Genomic DNA, 17814 nt, shown 5'->3' with positions numbered 1-17814 from the left:
AATGAGAAAAACACATAAATTGCAATCCTTGCTCTGGAATATTTGCATAATTTCGTTGTCATACGACATTTTCTTCTTCCATCCATGGAAATTTTCTTGTTGTTGGCGTTTCCTCACTTGAGTCGACTTTTCATGGTTTTATTTTTTTGTTCAGGGTTGGATTTGGTCAAAATAGGAATTAAAGGGCGCCATGCTATAAATCTTGATAGCTTTATGATATTTGAAAACAATTAATTGTGCATTTCAAGGAGCAGTCCTTTATCCATTTTTGCGACCAGAATTTCATTAAAAAAGGAGACAAATTTTTGCAAAGTCTTGCATTCACAATAAGGCCCAAATGAAGTTTAATCCGATCCTGTTTGATTGCAATCTCTTGGCCCTCTGCACAGCTAAATTACACATTCCATCAGGACACTCTTCTTGTCGATAACGGGGTCTTTTTTTGCAAGGTTTGCTGGCAAAATAATTTCCATCAAAATCTTCTCATCTATTTGCTGTGCATTTTCTGTTCCTGTCTGTACCGAAGGTATACCTCTTCCTGGTTCTACAAGAGTACCTTCATAATCTTTCCTTTTTTTTTTTCTTATTTTTTTTTGCTGATTTAATATTTTCGTTCCACAATATTTTCGCTTAATTTCATAACTTTTCTGCATAGATAGGTATACCTAAAGTGAGTATACATATAGCCTACGTGTTGTTAGCGCTAAGTTTTAGATTGTTCATTGCCTCATATGAAGGATCTATTAGCTTTGCAAATGCCAAACTTCCTCCTTATTTTAGCTCGCAAAATCGTGTTGCTTTTCGTCGTCCTTTAATAGAAAATACAAAAAAAAAGGAGTAGAAATTATATTCGAGTCGACGAGAACGACGACGAGAGTATAATAATAAACATTCCTGCTATACACTTTTTGTTATTCGTCCTTTTTAAGCTTAACTGTGTTGGACCAGATTTTGGTGTCGTAAATCTTAAGTTTTTTTTGTTTTTTTTGTTTTTGTTGTTTTGTTTTTGAAAATACCAACGCGTTTGCATTGTAATTATTGAAATTAAGTATTTGCCATAGCTCGAACCCGTGCAATATATATGTATAATGGCGTATTCGAGTGGGAAAAGTGTTGGCAAATTAGTGCAATCATCCACCAAGCATCGAGGTGCTAGGTTGATTGCACTTGACACGCGGTTCAAGACGTTTTCAAGAGAAGAAAGTTATATATTTGGCGTGTGAAGAATGAATTTTTAGAAAATTTGCACTTTGACTTTGCATTTTATGTTAATTTTTTTTTTTTTTTTGCGAAATAATGAGGTAAAATAATTGCATAGAGGTGATTATAGTTTTTTTTTTTTCTTGATGATGCTATAGGGTCAAAGAAAAGAAATTCTTCAGGCCATTAAAAGATTATTTTGGTGTAGTTTTCTCCCGCTCCTTTTCCTTTACTTGTGGAATCAGTTTTAAAACATTTAAAAAAAAAACAATACAAATTAATAATCCACAAAAAATTCACAAGGTCCTAAATAATTTTTGTAGTTTGACCAAACTTTGTAGAATTTCCAAAAAATAGGAGCTTAAAAAAATGTCTCCATGGCTTCTCTCCATTCATTCCGCAGGCTAATGTGGAAATCTATGTATTAGTCCCCAATTGTTATGTTTTGGACAGCAAATGTTTGCTGAAACTTCACTTTGTCTCAACGCAAAGTTGATCTGTCTGTTTCCGTTTGCAAACGTGGGCCATATTCATAGACACTGTCTAAGTCTCTACAGAACCGGTTCAGAAAAGCCTTAATAGCCCTAATTTGCTCAATTTCGATATAAACCCTTACTTCAAGAAAAGTACGTTTTTTTCGAAAAGGTCTTACATCTTCCCTTAGTTAAATCATCTTTTTTTTTGTTATAAATTAGCCCAGTAATTTTAGGCAATTTAACCCCAATCTGCGGAAAAATTCCAACTGAGCTCGATTTTGATATAGACCTTCGTTACGGCGCACATAGGAGTATTCTGGTCGAAAAGCTGGACAAAAGTCGATTTTCTGAAAATCAAAAGTTTGAATTAAAGTTTTTACAAAGCGGATGGCAAATATACATGGGATCATATGATGCACTTCTTTTTTTCTGTGGTAAAGTGTTTGGTGTGTCAAAACAAGTTCAAAGTCAGCTGTTTATATTCTGGAATTTTTTTTTGTAATTTTTGGTGATTTGGTGAGTATTGTGAGGAGGTTGATTGTGAGCAAGTGTGCTTTTAAACATTAAAAATTTCATATGAAAAATACAATTGCAGGTATTGAATAATAATTAAAAGGTAGTTATGGAAATTTGAAATTTTTTTTGTTTGAGTAAATGGCAGTGGGAAAAGAGTCTGCCCCATATAGATATTTTTATAAGTCTAAGTGTTTTGTTATAGTATACCCTCTTATTCTGCTTCGATACATACAGTGACGAGCAAAAGTGGTCAAATGTTTTGCCTTTTTTGAGAAAGTTGTTTGAAACTTAGTGTTCTTTACATAAATTAAATCGTTTTTATTTTATTATTTTTCTATATTATGCCACCATTTGTTTTCCTGATTAAAATTTAAAAAAATGATTCATAGTCCAAAAATGGAGAGTATCATATTGGTATTTGGACTTGACCAATTCTGCTCGTTTTGGAAAAAGGCTTTTGTTTCAATATATTGAGTGTACTAGAATTAATATTTACCACTTTTAATCACTTTTAACAATGTCTCGAGATAGGATCTATCAATCTGTGAAGAAATAATTTTAAAATTCGGTCGTATTTCAGCTTAATGGAAAGCTCAAAGCTCATCGCTTTTAGACTTGTGTTTTTTTACTGCGCTTACAATTTCTTCAAAATTTTCAACAGATTTTCAGCCAAAATGGGTCAGAGCCTTATTCTGACTACGAAACTGTCTTAAAATTTTTATTTCTGAAGCAATATTTGACAATTTTAAAGGTTTTGGTGGGGTCTTCATGTAGTTGAAAAATTATATCAGACAACACGGAGTCTTCTTTTGCCAAAAAAAACTTGGTAAATTGTTTCGTTTTATATCAGGATGGGTTCGCTTGTTCATTATTTTTTCAAAATAAGGTAGCAATTCACAAGATAACTTCGGAAAATATTCTTGAATCCATAATAAATTAATGTCCGTTCTAAAAACTTGATACTGCTGAAATGTTTTTTTCCAGCTTTGGATAGTAACTAGATTTGCATTCGATTTTTTCTGTGTTCTCGTCATTCCAATCTACTTTTCCCATTGGTTATTGATTTTTTTTTTGTGGTTATAGTTAAAGTTTTAGTAAAAGTTTTAGTAAAAATTCATCTAACCTAACGATTTTTGACTTAAAGAAAGGTTTGGTGATGTTGTTTGAGTTTTTGGGGGGAGTCTCCGACCTTTGATAAAATTTGAAGATATATAAAACGGTACAATTTAACAAGTTTTTTTTTTGGCAAAAGAAGACTCCGTGTTGTCTGATATAATTTTTCAACTACATGAAGACCCCACCAAAACCTTTAAAATTGTCAAATATTGCTTCGGAAATCAGAAATTTAAGGCAGCTGCGTAGTCAGCATAAGGCCTTGACCCATTTTGGCTGAAAATCTGTTGAAAATTTTGAAGAAATTGTAAGGGCAGTAAAAAAACACAAGTCTAAAAGCGATGAGCTTTGAGCTTTCCATTAAGCTGAAATACGACCGGATTTTAAAGTTATTTCTTCACAGATTGATAGATCCTATCTTGAGGCATTGTTAAACGTGATTAAAAGTGGTAAAAATTAACTCTAGTACACTCAATATATTGCAACAAAAGCCTTTTTCCAAAACGAGCAGAATTGGTCAAGTCCAAATACCAATATGATACTCTCCATTTTTGGACAATGAAGCATTTTTTTAAATTTTAATCAGGAAAACAAATAGTGGCATAATATAGAAAAATAATAAAATAAAAACGATTTAATTTATGTAAAGAACACTAAGTTTCAAACAACTTTCTCAAAAAAGGCAAAACATTTGACCACTTTTGCTCGTCACTGTAGATTTATGATAACTTTGTCTATTCTTTAACCTTAATATCAAAAAATTGGGTGCAACTTTTTGCGATTAAAAAAATAATTTCCGAGAGAAATTTTCACTTTTAGTAAAGTCACTCATACGCCCTACGTTTTATTTTAACTGGTTGTTAACATTTTCCAGAAATTTTTTTATTGAATTTAATGCACTAAGCCTAAAAATCACAATGGTTCCATTCTAGAAGCTCTAATATTTTAGATATTTTATTTTTTCACATTTTGGGTGTATGAAATTTCATCCTATTTTTTTAGTTTTTCTTATCACGAGCGTTTTTAAAGTTTTGCTGAAAAAATTATTTCCTTGCATAAATAATAGTTTCTAGCAAAAATAATTAGTTTTACCTAAAAAAATAATTTTGTCCAGGTTTTTGATCGAAATACTCCTATATGCGGCGTTGTTATGAAGATGTGAGAAATCGACATTGATATCGCTCCGCGGCGTTAGAAGTTATAGAGGTCAAAAGGTCACGAAAATCAGTTTTTCGAATATATCTCGCGACCTGTTGCTCGGAGGTCAAGAGAAAAATTGTTCGTCATAAAATTATCTACAAATATTGTCTTACGAATTTTTCTGTAAAATCAACTGTTTTCGGAATAGAGCGATTTCAAGGGTAGGCATAATCGTGTAACGTAACGAAGGTGTATACCAAAACTCAGCCAAATAGGAATTTTTCTGCAGATAAAACCTAAAATTACTGGACTAAAATAGGAAAGGCACGTTTTAAGTTTGTTCGTTGTTCCGTGTTTTGCAAATAAAGAAGGTTCTTCTGTGCCCAGCGTTCTTTGATAGTTATATCTGGTAGACATTTCACTCCTTGTGTTTTTCCATGCAATATAGAGATATCGTAATCTTCTTGTTTGAAGCTCGAACTTAAAATGTCTTCACTAACTTTATCGAGTTATAATAAGTCTATAATTTGTATGGAATTCTGAAAGTTGTTTTTTTTTTACATCGCGCTTAGAAAATTTATTTTTTTATCGCGAATCTCGGAATTTATTTCCAGGTAACAAAAAAATGGTATGAAATGACGTCTAAATTCCCCTGTAAAATTGATTGCCGATACCAATAAATTCCGAGGGAAACTTTTTATGATCAAACATGGAAGCATTCCCAGGGAAATTTGTATTCACAATAGCCCTCATTAAAAAAGAAATTTCCTCCATCCTCCTATTTTGGTTGTATCGGTAGCACAAAAAGAGTTTAATTAAAAATTAAGTCGTGACCCATCTGTGAAAAACGAGGTCAATTACACTGGTCGGCAACGAAAATGGACCTTGAACCAAACCATACTGTTCTAAAGGATTTTTGTGTGCTGATTCCGAAAAATTACACTGGCACGTCAAGTTTTCGAAATATTTGAATATTAACAAGTCAAAAACGCGTTTTTTCGGTACTTTTGGCGTTGAATTTCATCGCCGTTAAATTTTTTTTTGCAAAACTACGTATGCAATCTCCAATGACCATATTTCATTGTCTTAAATATGTTTAATTTTTTTTTTCAAAATTATTTTTTTCTAAAAGATATTTGGTACAGAAATGTATGAATCTTTTTGCTTAAGGTAACTTATGGTTTTTTGAAGCTGATTTAAAGTAATTTCCAGTTTTCGAATCCTGATTCGAATGAAAAAGTAGCAAAATATTACGGAAAAATAATATTTTTATTTCAAACGCGAACAAAAATGTAAGTTAAAATTAATTTTTGGGACTTTATAGCTAAAATAGTAAACTAGACGTGATAGAATAAATCTGTAAACAGTTTTGAGTTCAGCACACTCAAGTTGACTAAAATCTAAGGTTTTTGCTCCCGACTTTTTTTTTATTTTTGCCGACCAGTGTTATCGGATAGTCTAAACTTTCAAATTGTAGAACACATATAAGCCTTTCCGGGTTAAAACCAATGGTACTGATAAATTTTGAATACTGCAAATGAAACAGTTCAGTTCGACCAAATTTTTCCCATTTTTTAGAAGTAAATAATAACTGTTACAAGACATTTTTAAATTCAAAAAAAAAACATTATTCAAACGAAATCTAACATGTAGCCTGTTGGTTCAATAGCTTTAATGAATTACTGCATTAAACATGTATGTTTCTTTTTTTACCCCATTGTGTGTTGTTAACATAAAATTATACCTTGTAAACACACCACAAATGCATACTAAAGCTAAAATGAATTAACTTATAAAACTTGTATGTAGGCCAGTTTAGTTTAAATATTTAAAAAAAAAAAAGGTACAATAAAACCACACCAACACTAACACATTCATAACCTAAAAACACAATTTAAATAAAAAAAAAACCTCCTTTTACTCTCCTTTATTCATGTTAATTGCAGTTTATTTTCATTTTCACGATAGTTTACCACATCGATCACCACTTTACTGACCACTAAACTGCAAAATAAAAAATTAAAAAAAAAAAACAACTAACTAAAACCTCCCCATAAAAATAATGGATGCCATATTGCCATTATACTAAAGTAAAAAAAAACAAAAAAAAAAAACACTCAGAAATCCATAAACCATAACCAACTTCAAACGTTTAAAGGAACTATAATAAAAAAAAAACAAAAAGAAATGAAATGAAATTAAAATGGCCTCCATGACCATATCCGGTATCCTGTTCAAGAATATATGAACAAAAAATTACCCAGAGTAGAGATCCACTTAGAATGACCAATGTTTCATTTAAATATTCATATGCCAATTTTCTTGTGTATTTCTTTCTCTTCTTGTTCTTCTTCATCTGTGTGGTTCTGATTTAATAATTCTTCAATTTCTGGTTCATCTGCCCTCGAGGTTCGAGATGAATTTTGGATTTTGATAAATTAAAATTAATTTTAAATTGAATTCTTATGTTCGCTCAATTGAAACGGAAATTGATGTGATGCTCTGCTGTGCTCTGCCCTGCCCTGTGCATATGATGATGATGATGAGAATGAGAATGATGACGATGATGGAAGAGCAAAAAGGAAGCGTTGGTTGGTACAACATTTCTCTGTTCAAATTTGCTTTTTCAAGAATCGCCCATCCCTCAAACTCCTCTTCTTTTCTGACTTTGGTTTAGAATTTTTAGATTTTTTGGAGTATGTGTGACAATGGCGTTGTGGAATATAGTATATTTTGTGATTTCTAAGGATTCATCTTTTTCTGTGTAAAGACTCTACTCTATTCTGGCATAAACGGATATCATCCATTTTTTGTCCATCTTCTGTGTGTGTATATCATGTGCCAAATTGAATGGAATTGTGTTATTTTAATAATTTATTATTCTTTGTCCGTTCATTGTAAAGTTGAGTTTGTTTTAATTTCAGTTTTTTTTTTTTTCAATTCTTCTTACTGTACAGGATATATACAATTTATTTCACGTTTTTTACTCATTTTCTTGTCTATTTTCTTTTTTTTTCAATTTTTATAGAATATTCATGCCATGGTTCGTGGTCGGAAAATGGAACGGTGTATGTAATAGCCCGACATAAGGGTACAAAACATGGAGTTTGCATTAGCTATCGACCATTGGAAGGTACAGCAGCCAAGTTGGTAATTGGTGATGCATGTTATAGGGGCGTTTTGAAGCCGCCGGAACATCATTTGGTCGCCAACCTGACCGTACTTGGTAAGTGTTTGGAATTTTGTTGTTTTGCCAGAACGTGTGGATACGTGTTTTTTTTTTTTTTTATTTAATTTTTTAAAGATTTTATTATTCTGAGTCTTAAATTGAAGCAATTAATGCAAAAAATTTGCATTGAAATTATTGTGTTAATGGCGCCAAAACGTTTAATTAAGATGTTGTTTTATTGTATAGAATTGAATAGGAAGTTATCATGTTATTTTGTAATTTTGTAGTTTTTTAAGTTATTGTTTAAAAGGATTTTGTTTTGACTATAAAATGATTTTTATGGATATAATATGAAGTCGGCACCACAAATACTATTTTTTTTTTTTTCTTTCAACCTGCCTGGTTCGATTGCCCATGGTTAGCCCAGGAAAGCGCACCTTTTTTTTCTTGATTTCACTATTTTTCAAAAGATACAACAAAAAACTTTTTTTCATATCAGAAACCGAAAAAATGATGATTTTTTTTCCTGTGAAAAAATCTTTAGTTTAAAATCGTGGCTTGTTTGCCCAAGGTTAACCCAGAATAGCCCAACTTTTATTTTCGCGTTCCTACTTTTAGTTTAAAACAGAGACCAGAAATAACAGTCAACCTTTATTTTCGATCGGTTTCCCTATGAGAGTTACCACACCAATGCAATTTCAAATGTTTCAGAAGACCGATGTTCTAATATCTAGGTCAAAGCGTTCAGCTTCCAGAAGCGTTTTCGCCCGCCCAACTTCAAACGGCTTTATCTTGGAATTTCGAAAAAAAAAATGAAAAATGAAAAATGAAAAAGTGATGCCAAAAGGTAGCGGGGACTCTAACCTACATTTGGGTACAACTCCCATCCCTGTAGGTGCAAGCGTTCTTCGGGAGAACTTAAAGTTCAAAAAAAAGTTAAGCCCGATTCTAAAAAAATAGGCATGATGTGGCGGTTTAACATGGAAGATGATTTTCTAAAAATCTGACAATGTGCAAAGCGTAGGCCCATGACACAAGCTATCATTTGGCATCCAGAAGCGTTCAAATATTCGGAGATTTTTCGAAAAAAAAAAATTTACCCCAACTTTCAAACGCGATTTTCTCATTATTTTGAAAAAAAAAATCCAAAAACCCGATTACACCACTATCGGGTAGCTGAGAATATAAGCTTTCATATGGCACCACTCCCATGTCTCTAGGAATTGATACATTTGCAGATAAGATTTATTTTTTTCTCTCAGCGACAAATCTCACTGGTTGACCGAAACATAAAAAAAATACAAATACAATAAAGGTTTCTCTCTGACCTTGACCGAAATTTTTCTTTTTTTAAAATAAAGGTTATTTTATGACCTTTATTAAAAATGGTGACAAATAAGAGTTATTAAGTAACCTTTCAAAAGGTTGAGATTTATTTCTGATCTCTGGTTTAAAAATTATAGAAGCATTTTTTTTTATTCACCTCACAAAAAATATAGTACGCATACACCACAGTGACCTTTTTTTATTTATAATTTAGAAAAAGTAAATCGCCTGGTGTGGGCATTGCGTCTCAAATGTTATTTATTTGAGTTAGAATTCTTATGTTATATGTATCCTATATATCATTCCTGTTGAGATGAGAAGCTTAAGTTGATTTGAGTTTTATTTCATCTTAAAACCACAATATACAAATATTTTTTCAAGTGTAAAAATCATTGATTTTTTGCTTTGCCATATGAGCACCTACGTGCTTATTATAATCTATTCAAACTTTTATAAAAAGTAAAAAAAATATGAAATGGTGTGTGAGATGATTTCTTTTTCAGTACACGAATACTACTTTTTAGTCCTTTCTCAACTATCCATGGTAACTCCAACTAATTATATCACTTTTTTACCCTTAGTTCAAAAATTATGACAAATTAACTTTTTAAATTTTTTTTTTTTTTTGTCATAATTTTTTAACTTTTTTCAAATTGTTATTATTTTTTTTAAACTAAGGGTAGGCCAACGAAAAAAAAGTGATGTTATTTGTTGGAATAACAATGGTTAGTTGGGTCTAAAAAGCATACATATATTTTTTTTTTGCGTCACAAGTATTTTATTGACAGTTTATTTTGAAAGTTTGGTTTTCTTAAAAATTATGTTCCTATGCCTACAAAAATAAGAAATTCAGAAAATATATTTTTTCTTTATTAAATTACAAAATATTTTTTTTGGACTTTCGGAAAGTGTGTAAAAGTTAATATTTAATTTTTTGTTGTTTGAGTTTTCGCCTTTTTGTACTTTTTATTTTGATTTACAAATGTCCAAATAAATGACTAAAAAATAAAAATATTGACTTAAAAAAAAAAGTGTTTTATAATTATTCAAAGCAAGTGCTTACATTTTATTAATTTTTAATACTTTCTTGACACATAAAAGGTTTAATTTAAAATTTCGAAATTGAAATGTCAAATCTTCCGATTGTATTAATTTTAAGAAAATTTGCAACTTCAACCATTCAAAAAGCTGGTTTTCATATAAAACAAATACTGATTTTTCACAATAATATGAGTTCAAAATACGATATTCAAATAAATGGGCCATATTCATAGTTCTTTCATAAGCTGTGTTATAAATTAAGACTCTAGTCTAAGTTAGACCTGATTTTAAAGTATAACTATGAATATGGTCCAATATTCCTACAATCATTTTTCTTTATTTTGTTTATCTTTTTTTTTTTTTGAACTTTAAAAAAATTACCTTAAATTCTAAAACAAAAATAAAATTTAGCATGACTGTTTGTTTGATTAAGAAAATTAAAAATTAAAAGAGTTCATAAAAAAAATATCGTCAGAGTTAAAAATTTCTTCAAAACAATACGATTCCATTTCCAGAGGGCATTTTTAGATCACCTCAGAAGTAATGAAATCTAATGACTCCACAAAGCTATATTAACTGATAAAGGTCTTGAATGCGATCTCCTTTAAACAGTAAAAAAAAAAAAAATTGCAGAAATAACAGCTAGAAATCAAGCTCCTATTGCGATAGCTGCTTTCAATCACTCTGCTCTTCATTGAGCAGTGAACAGTTGCGATTGTTCTTCAATATAACTGTTCACTGGTCAGTCCTCACCCTTATACCTATTTTCAATGATAAACATGAAGCGATCAAGTGAACAGAGAGAACAGTATGAATGTTTGATGCTGTTAAAGATTTCATTGCTCTTTTAAGCAAAACTGCTCCCCGTTCTTTTACTGCACTTTTTCAGAAAATATTCTCGATTCTTTAAAATTTCACTAATTTAATTGAAGATGAAAAATTTATTAAAAGTTTAATAATATGATGATGATAAAACAGAGAAGTTCTATTTGAATTAACCTTGTTACAATGCAGGCATTCAAGAAGTTATTTCTTAGAAAAAAAAAACCGAAAATCGTAACTTACTTTTTATTTATTTTGTATTCAAAGTTTTCAATCATATTTCCAATCAGGAAGAAATTTGCGGCTTTAACTGCTATTTAAAGAGTGATTAAATAGCACCTGCTAATCGCTGCTTTTTCTAAAATGATGCTCACTGCTATCACTGCTCTTTAAAAATTGCTTTTAACACACTCTTAGTAATAGCAGTTGTACTTGTAACAACAACAAGCTTAATACTCCTCAAACAATCTTTTCATATTTCAATAATCCACAACTGATTTCATCTGGTCTTAACTTTAACAAAATGTGTTTTAATGTTTAATTAAAATTCTGCAAAATCTCATATAAGCCTGATAAAATATCATAATAACAGTTGTACACACATAAAATTTCTGGATTAGCACAATAAAATTGAAAACCAACCACAGTGTAATGACAATGCCGTGGTTTATAAAATTTTATCCATCCCAGAAATCCAACAATGTGATTTATTTTATAGATATTTCGTATTTAAAGGTTTTTCATTTAAACCTCCCCCCCCTTAACCTCTTAAAAACAACAAAACCATATTTAGTTTGAAATTCCATCTCGTCGAAATCAAACAAAAAGAGAGGAGGTCATCGAGAGAATGGTGTTGTAGTTGTTGTGCGCCAATTGAGGTGCAATTTAACAAAATTTAATTAAAAAATTTCTAATTAAACAGACAAAAATTGTTTTGACCGATATTTTAGTTTTTGGATCTGTGTGTTATGCGAAAATCCAATTGATGTTCAACCACAATCCATTTGTATTTTATATTATATGCATTTTCCAGTCAAGGACTGAGTGTGTGCATATTTTTGGAAGGATATCTCCCACTCTCAGTATAGATGCATAAAGAGAAGGTAACATGAGTATAAATGGCTGGACAATTTCAATGTTCTACTTCGTATAGTACCTAGTCGTATACAATATAAATATAATAGCCAGGGTAATGAATTTTAATTGGTTTTGGTTTTTGTTAGATTACACAATGGAAAATTTATTCAAGCCTATGAAATGATTAGAGGCTTTTTATGCAAATCAGAGGTAAAAAAAATGTTAAAGATTACATTTGAAATAAAATTAAACAAAAAAAAATAAATAAACAAAAAAAATTATAATAAAACAAAAAACAATATAAGAATACTGAGTTAAAGTTTTAATTGGAAATGAAATTTGATTGCAACATTAATTGGCAATCAGTGCGAGAAAGATATATTTTTTTGTTTTCATGTATTTTTACAGATTTTTTGTGGAGATTGTTGTCAAATTGTTGATTGTTGAAGGATAAACAGTTGTAGGTGGTCCTGGATATGCACACCGAAAAAAAAAACCAATATCAATTTAACATTTTTTAAATATCAAATTAACATTTTTTAAATATCAGCCAAAAATTCTCTATAAAATGTGTTTTATGATATTTAAAATGTTAAAACAACATTTTTATTATCAGGATGATATTTAAATGTTACATTTTGGAAATTTTTTTTGATATTTTTGTATCATTTTTTCATATCATTCCAAATTATTGAAAAATATTAAATAAAAAATTCTTAATTCTAATTCTAATTTAAAGGCCCTTTGTGTTTTTTCGAAGTAAAATGTATGATTTACTGAGAAAATTTGATCGGCACTAAGATTTTACTTCACATAGTTTGGGAGAAAATAGCAAAACAATTATATCACCTATAATAGAAAAAATAATATTACCATTATTTTGTAAAGAATATTCCCTTTCAGTAATGTTTTGAAAAAAGAAAGAAAATTCTTAAAATAATAAAAATAATAAAAATGAAAAGGAAAGAAATAGGTTTCATTATAATAAACTAAAACGTAAAATCTAGTCAACATTGATATTTTAATTGTCAAAGTGTAATTTTCACTATCCCACCTGAAATTAAAAAATGTCAAAATGATATGATAAAATATCAAAATTGATATTTTAATTGTTGGACGACTTTTGTCACTGAAAAATGTTAATTTAATAGATGTTATTATCAAATTTTTTTTTCGGTGTATGTATTAAAATATTCATATTAAACACCAATACAGAAGAAAGTGAAACTTTAAAGTAGAGTCTAATTAGGTGGTTTTGACATCATTAAAATTTATTAACAGGACTTTTTTTGGCATTTTATGGTTCTTAAAGTCAAGATTATACAAATACAAATTGGTGTTTCCCTTCTTCCTGCGCTTCTCCGGTTTCAGTTAATTGCGATTCTGGGAAATTTTCATTATCAGTCTTACATTTATTTCCAACTTTTAGAATAAGCCCACAAATCAATTATAGACATACAACGCAAAACGGGTGCACTAAGGAGCGATTTTCAAAGAGCAGTGATAGCAGTGAACAGCTTTTAAAAATAGCAGCTATTAATAGCTAAATTTCTTCTTGATTTCTAATATGGAATCTCTTCTCTGTTTCGTTATAGGTAGACTTTTTTTTCTACTTCTTTGCTTTCTCCACGTTTATCAAATCATAAAATGAGAAGAACAGAATGCTCAGTGAAAATTTTCTAAAACAAAGCAGTGAAATTACAAAAACCAGAGAGCAGTTTTGCTAATAAAAACACTGAAATCTTTAAGAGCATATAACATTTTCACTTTTCTTCCCCCTTAAAATTGAGCGCTTCATTTTTATCATTGTATAAAAGACAGAAAAGAACATAGCAAATTAGAATGAGTTGGATTTTTGTAAGTCTGAGGAACGAGTAGTGAGCAGTTATATTGAAAAGCAATCACAACTGTTTTCTGCTCAGTGAAAGAGCAGATTGATTTAAAGCAGCTAGGGTAAAACTATACAATACGCCCCAGTTTACAAAACGGCCCACCAGTCTCGTACACACATAGGTGTTGTTAAACAAACAAAACGAAAACTGTTCAAACTAATTTCAGTTGCTCGTCATTTGTGTTATTGAATTGAGGTATTCTGTATGCCCTGAAAAGAAAAAAACTAAAAAACTAAAATTTGGCACCAAAACATATTGCGGAGAGCGCAGACAAAATTTCATTTTTTCAGAAATTATAAATACCATATCAAATTGATATGTATATATATTTAGAAAGTTCAAAAAATGGGCTTCTTAGTTCTTTTTTGGTAATTCCTTGAAATCAGTTTGGATTGCTATATTTTTGCATGCGCGTATTGCACTTCGAAATTTACAAAACGCCCCAGTACAGTGAGTGTAATACGCCCCAGTAAATTATGAAGTAAAATACTCATCAACATTTTTTTTTATTTGCTATATGCTTAAGAATTGCATTAAATTTCAAAAGGACGACACTGCGGCCATTATGGTCAAAAACGAAAATTACTACAGGACCGTTTTTAAAAAAGTTTAGTTTTCAGCGCATATCTTGCCATTTGGCGTTGCACGAGTTTTTTTTACCATGTATTCATACCAGATTACAACATTTGCGGCCGCAAAGCATCGCAAAATTCTATATTCCAAAATCAAATAATTTAATTTTTCTAATTTAATACATTTGTACCTACTTTTTCCTTAGGGGCGTTTTGTCACTGGTGTGGGGCGTTTTACCCAGCAAATGAGTTACAAAACGCCCCACTTGAACTTTTTTTAAACGGTTTATATATAATATATGCTAACATATTTTAGTACATATGAATATGCCAAAAGTAGGAAAAAAGACTATAGTTCTTATATTTACCAAAAAAACTATTATTTTCCTTTATTTTTTTTGTTTTATTGAAGATTCAAAAAAAGTGGGGCGTATTGTATAGTTTTACCCTATAGCAATAGCAGCCTCAGCTCTATAAAAAATAAGCCAAATCTCCTTAATTTTATAAAGGGTATGGGTTAAGAAATATTTATTTGAAAACAATATTGTGACTAAATTTTTAAAATTGTTTTGTAAAAGTTTTTTGAAGAATTTTTTCAAAAAACTTTTTTATGTTATTTTTGAAAACTTGCGCCAAATTTTGAAACACGAAACATGCGTCAACTTTCAAAAGATTCTTCATAAAATTTTCAAAAAAAACTCACAGTTCAATTTATCAAAACTGTTTTTAAAACAAAAACTTTACAAAATTGGTGATTTATCTTTTGATGAAATAACATTTCAATATTTACGCGTGTTTGAAATTTTAATAAAGTAATTTTTAAAAATTTGTGTGAATTTAAACAAAAAAATTTATTACGTTTTTAAGATTTTTGAAATCTGACGCTTGTTATATTTTTGAAAAATTAATAAAGTAAATTTTCAAAATTCACAAGTATTGTATATTTGTCTACTTTTTTTGTATAAATATTTTAGTTAGACACACAGGAATTGTGTGTGAACTTTTAGCCCACTTGGGTTTTGGGTGGGTATTATTTTAAGTCCATAACACTGGTCGGCAACAAAAATAGAGCTAGAACCAAACCAGATTTTTCTAAAGGACTTTTTTATGCTGAGTCCGAAGTCAAAATTTCACTGGCACGTCACGTCTTTGAAATACTTGAATATAAACAGGTCAAAAATGCGTTTTTTGACGTCAAATTACACCACTGTAAAATTTTTTTTTGCAATCTTCTTATGCAATTTCAAAACGCTATATTTTATTGTCCTAAATATATTTTACATTTTTTCAAAATTAATTTTTTTCTCAAAGATATTGCAAAAAGAAATTTTTGATATCTCAAAATCTCAAAACCTTAGTGCATATTATAATGAATGGTTTTTTTGATCCAAATTCCAGTTTGCTACTTCTGATTTGGATTTTAAAAAGCAGCATTTTAAGGAAAAATGTATTTTCTCGATTAAACATCAAAAAGAACTTCATTGAAAATTAGTTTTTGAGCCTTATGGCGTTTTCGATTGGCAGTCCGGAAGCGTCCGGAATCATTCTGAAAAAATTTTATTCATACAAAACTGTCAGTTTTGTGCGAATAAAACGCTTTCAGAATGATTCCGGACTGCCAATCGAAAACGCCATTAATATAGTGAAAATACAGATGAGTATAGCTCAAAAACCAGACGTGATAGAACAAAACTGCAAAAAGTTTTGAATTCAGCACACTAAAGTCAATTAAAATCACCTTACAAAGTTATTGCTCCCGACTTTTTTTTTCGGCGAATAGTGTAATTGGTTTATGGACTTATAACACACTACCCACACAAGTGAGTCATTAGTCCAATATGGTCTTTTGGCCTGTAGACTTTCGACCCTGCACTTTTTTATTATTAAAAGTTTGATTGAGATTTGACAGCTTCCAGTTGCGATTTACGAGTGAGTATCAGCATTTTTCACCAGAATACAAGAATTTTGTATCATTGTTTATGTCAAAAAAAACGAAAACGAAAAAAACCCATTCCGCACCATACCTACCTTAAGTATGTGTTTTTATTCTTTAGAAATTGTATTATTCTACTCGACGGATCAGTCTAGTCCTGGGCTGAGATATAATAGCTGTCAAGTTGGTATAAATGGATGCCATATAATTACAGAGTCGGTATACACACGCAATTTAATTGCTTTATTTGTACAAGGACTTTATTGTGCTAGATATTCTTCCTTTTGCAAAAAAAAAAAAAAAGAATTACTACAATCTACGTTAATGTTTCAACATTAACATGGATATGGGACACTTTAAGGGTCTATTTTCTTCTTCATTATGTAACTTCAATTGCTATACAACTGGGAGCTGTTAATTTCTTGTTTTCCTTTTTTTTTTGTTTATAAGAAGAGAGAGAAGATTTTTGCTTAACAATAAAGAACGTTAACACAAATTAAAGCAAGTTAAATGATCCTTAAGATATCTGGTTACCTATACCAATTTGAATGCTTATGGTTTTGTTGTTAGGTATGCATACAATGTTTCCAGGAAGTTTAATTTTGAGCTTGTGACCTTAATTTTTGTTGCTTTGTGTCCATTAAACTAGTTAATGGATAGAAAGTGAATGTAGTTGAACATTAAAATAGCTTAAACTTAGTTTTTATTAATAACACATTCCACATGTTTATTGTACATATTTTATTTTATTTGTTATTTTTTTTAATTAAATTAATTAATTATATTTCTTTTTTTTTACAGGTAAATGTGGTGATACAAGCTCAGCTCAGTACATAGTACATGCACCTTCCACCTCAATTTTAGCGCTTTTTCTTAGCCTGGCAAGCGTTTTCCTACCTATACAAATAATGTTCACTAATAGATGACTTCAACGACATCCTAATCAACATTCAATTAGGTTATAAAAAATAATAATTTAATTTCCTCTTTCCCCTAAAATATATATTTTTTATTTTCTTTATTTTTTTATTTAAATGAGATAAGAGAACACAGTTATATATTATATATAAAAAAAAAGGATATAATTATTGTATATGTAAAACTCAAAATATAAAGTTGTGTATTTAAATTAAAACAAAAAAAAAAATAAGAATTAATGATATTTTTAAAATAAATTAAAACAAAAAAAAAAAAAAAACTTTCACACAAAACAAATAAAACAAAAAAAAATAAAAACATAAAATATAATGCTAAGACAAATGTAATTTAATCTAAGCTAAATAATTAAAAAAAGGAAAAGAAACAAAAAAAAAAAGAAATGAAATGAATATAAATGGTAAAAAGTTTTCTAAAAGAAATCAACAACAAAAAAAAATTTACGATATAAGTATAAAATTTAAAAAATGCAAATTTGTGAATATATAAGCTGCATTATTTTAAGAAAATAAAAAAAAAAATACTAAGCAAACTTCAATTAAATTAAAAAAAAAAAAAAATAATACACACCACTTGGAGAAAAAAAAAATAAAACAAAAAT

At 29.5% G+C, this 17814-nt stretch overlaps 1 protein-coding gene across 3 annotated transcripts in view; it reads left to right on the top strand.

The window, feature by feature from the left end:
• LOC129913071 (uncharacterized) overlaps nt 1-17404 on the top strand; it is a 407284-nt gene extending 389880 nt beyond the window's left edge. For 2 of the 3 annotated variants that reach the window (XM_055991492.1, XM_055991491.1), the window contains exons 14-15: nt 7474-7671; nt 17079-17404. In XM_055991492.1, the coding sequence (XP_055847467.1) occupies nt 7474-7671; nt 17079-17203 (323 nt within the window). In that variant the 3' untranslated portion in view covers nt 17204-17404. The remainder of the gene's footprint in view (nt 1-7473; nt 7672-17078) is intronic. The other variant, XM_055991493.1, reaches the window with a different exon arrangement.
• The last annotated feature ends 410 nt before the right edge of the window (nt 17405-17814 follow it).

Source organism: Episyrphus balteatus, chromosome 3, assembly GCF_945859705.1.
Source record: "Episyrphus balteatus chromosome 3, idEpiBalt1.1, whole genome shotgun sequence".
NCBI lineage: Eukaryota > Metazoa > Arthropoda > Insecta > Diptera > Syrphidae > Episyrphus > Episyrphus balteatus.
Note: the sequence above shows the minus strand (reverse complement) of the source record. Positions and strands in the feature narration are given on the sequence as shown.